Below are 2,826 nucleotides of genomic sequence, written 5' to 3' on the forward strand. Positions count from 1 at the left end.
AGCAATATAATATATCATTATTCCTGTGTGACCAATAAAATTTAAATATACATATTTTTGTAATCAATAATCCATCGAATCAAGTTCACCTTTATTTAAATTTATCATATATTAATTATGAAATACATTATTTTAATTTGTAGCTTACCAAAACAATGTCGATTATACGTTTATTTAATAAAGAAGTGATGGATACCTTCAAGAACAACATCTACCGGTGGTATCATATCACTCTCACCTACATGAAGAAGCATAGAGCTACATCAAATTTGCATCGAGCGTCTAACTAACTCTTTTAATTCACAAAAACTGCTAACACAGTAACACAATAGTTCAAAAGGTAAGATTTTTACTTAATGAACTTAAAAGACACATTTGTTAATTTGGAAAGGTATATATGAGCATTTATGTTCGACTAAATGCACATGAAACGAGTTAATAAAAAAGTAAGAAAAGAAGATTCCCGGCATTAAATCCCAATGTTTTAAAGAAATCTCATTGTTAATTTTTTATCCTTTATTTCTGTGGATGTGTATTACTTTTTCAAATATTTTTTAAACACCATTCATACTCACAACATAACATCGCGAGTTAATAAAAAAGTCCTTTATGTAGAAAAAAGGACCTAAGTTGATTGTGACAAATTGTAAGATGCCTTTATTTAGCACATTTTCCCCAATGTATGCAAGATTTTTTTTACACCAAATATGTAACCACCTCTCTTTGTAAGACCAAAACATGCAATATTGTAACCATAACCATCTCTCATTACTAGCATGTTTTTTTACCAAATTATGCAACTATATCGTGAAAAATAAACCAATATGTAATTGATAAACAAGCTTTGTTTTCGATCCAGAAGGGTGACATACATCAGAATTACCCACAACCTTCAACCTATATATTCCATGGTATGCATAATTTTAAGCAATAAGGATCAAATTATTTTAGTGAAAATTTACCATATATATAAAAGTTAAGCAGAAGCTGCAGCATCAACAGGCTTTAATTCCTGCAATTCCTTGAAGTCCTCCCATGGCTTAACCCACACCTTGGCTTCATAAGTTTTGTTCTCATCACCATCCTTTGCTTCAAGTGTAATGTAATACATCTTACCTTGTACTACCTGCTCCTTTGTACTTACTACCTTCACAAACTCCAACAGTGCATTCTGCACAAATAATCCATCATTTTTTTTGTATTTACACCATTTGTTCCAAACTAAAAGCAACAATTGGCATTGTACATAATTTACTATGGGTGTTTGATTAAAATCCAAATGTCACTCAATAAGAAGATAAGTGGTTGAATCTTGTGAATCAACATCAATGTTATTAGTATTTCGTAATAACTACTAATTAGCGAAAATGTAAATTCAGATTGAAACCTTACCCAAAAAAAATGCAATGTTTAGTTTACTTTGGAAGAACCTAAAGAGGTTAATTATGTGTTCATTTTAGGAAGTCAAGTTACCTTTGATATATGACGTAAGGCAAGATGGACAAGCATTATATGGTTATTTTCGATAATCAGAATCATGAGACATTTACGTATTTTCCGTATATAAGTGATCAAAAATGAGTTCATGTCCCACATTGTTTCACCTTTTTGTATGGGACAGACATGTAATGCCCTTTCATCCATAACTTTTCCTCCTTTCCTTTCTATTGTTAAATAGAATAGATCTACATCACAATAATCATTCGAAAAGGTATAAAATTAAACGACTTGAATCGGTCATGCTCTAAATAATCTCCATACACAAATTTCTCAAAACATATGTATATATGTGGATGGTTGATTTAAAGCCATAACCAGATTCTTCATCTAACACATCTCACTATCCTAAAATCAAATCATAGGGCTCATAATTTTCGACTTTGAAAATATTGAGGCTCATTGATGTCTTTACAAAATCATTTTCGTTTTTATCAACTAAAAGTTGAATGATCTAAGACGCTGCAGATGTAACTCACACGCAAGCCGCATACAATTTGTCCACGGATCATAGTAATCGTATATAGATATGTTTAATTCTCATAGCATTCACACTCGCATAGCTATATATATTAAAGTAAACGAATGATTACGAATTTGAAGAAAAATAGACAATCCTAAAAAAACCACAATACGATAAAAATTAACATTTAAATAAGAAAAGAAGAAAAAAAAAAAGATATTACCTGCTTCTTGTTGTGCTCGTCCACAGCGAATCGAGCAAGGGTTTCGATCTCAAGGCTGTTTTCGGCGCCCTTAGACTCGGTAATTCCTCCACAAAGTGCCATTTTTGTAACGATTAAAAACCTAGCAACGTAGAAAGTTGATAAAATACGACGATCCTATCCGAAAGATGTTGTTATACGCACGAAAGTAGTGGACAACCTTGAATTATGCTTTCAAATATTGATATGCATTCAATATATATAATCATAACTGACCACTAAGAATTCATTAAATTTCCATTAACATTTTCAGTTTTCATTTGCACGTTTTTCATATAAAAAAGTTACAATGTTACTTTTGTAGAACTTTATTTGTATTCTTATCCGCTAATCACTTCGTTAATATAAATTATCAAAATATATAAATAAATTTATTTGTATTTTTTTAACAAATTACATTGTTAAAAAAACCCTATAAATATATTAATACATATATCGAAAGTTATTAATAACTTTTTTTATACTTTATTACCATATATATTAATACAATGTCCAATATGAGGTTTGCAATCTTATTCTTACAAGCCATATTCTCATACAATGTCCAATATGAGGTTTGCAATCTTATTTTCACCTTATCAACTTGACAAGATGACTTAAACAG

The 2,826-nt window shown here is 30.1% G+C and overlaps 1 protein-coding gene across 1 annotated transcript; it reads right to left on the reverse strand.

Annotated features, from left to right (window-relative positions):
- LOC145093822 (cysteine proteinase inhibitor A-like) lies at positions 1–2,410 on the reverse strand. Its single transcript, XM_079032075.1, has 3 exons — positions 2,184–2,410; positions 963–1,171; positions 1–238 (listed from the first exon to the last, which is right to left on the reverse strand). Exons 1-2 carry the CDS (start codon positions 2,283–2,285, stop codon positions 977–979), a joined length of 297 nt encoding a protein of 98 aa, XP_078888201.1. The 5' UTR covers positions 2,286–2,410; the 3' UTR covers positions 1–238; positions 963–976.
- Positions 2,411–2,826: the final 416 nt, after the last annotated feature.

The sequence above is a fragment of the Lactuca serriola genome, chromosome 3 (genome assembly GCF_051521515.1).
Source record: "Lactuca serriola cultivar US96UC23 chromosome 3, Lser_US96UC23_V15, whole genome shotgun sequence".
NCBI classification, from domain to species: Eukaryota; Viridiplantae; Streptophyta; class Magnoliopsida; order Asterales; family Asteraceae; genus Lactuca; species Lactuca serriola.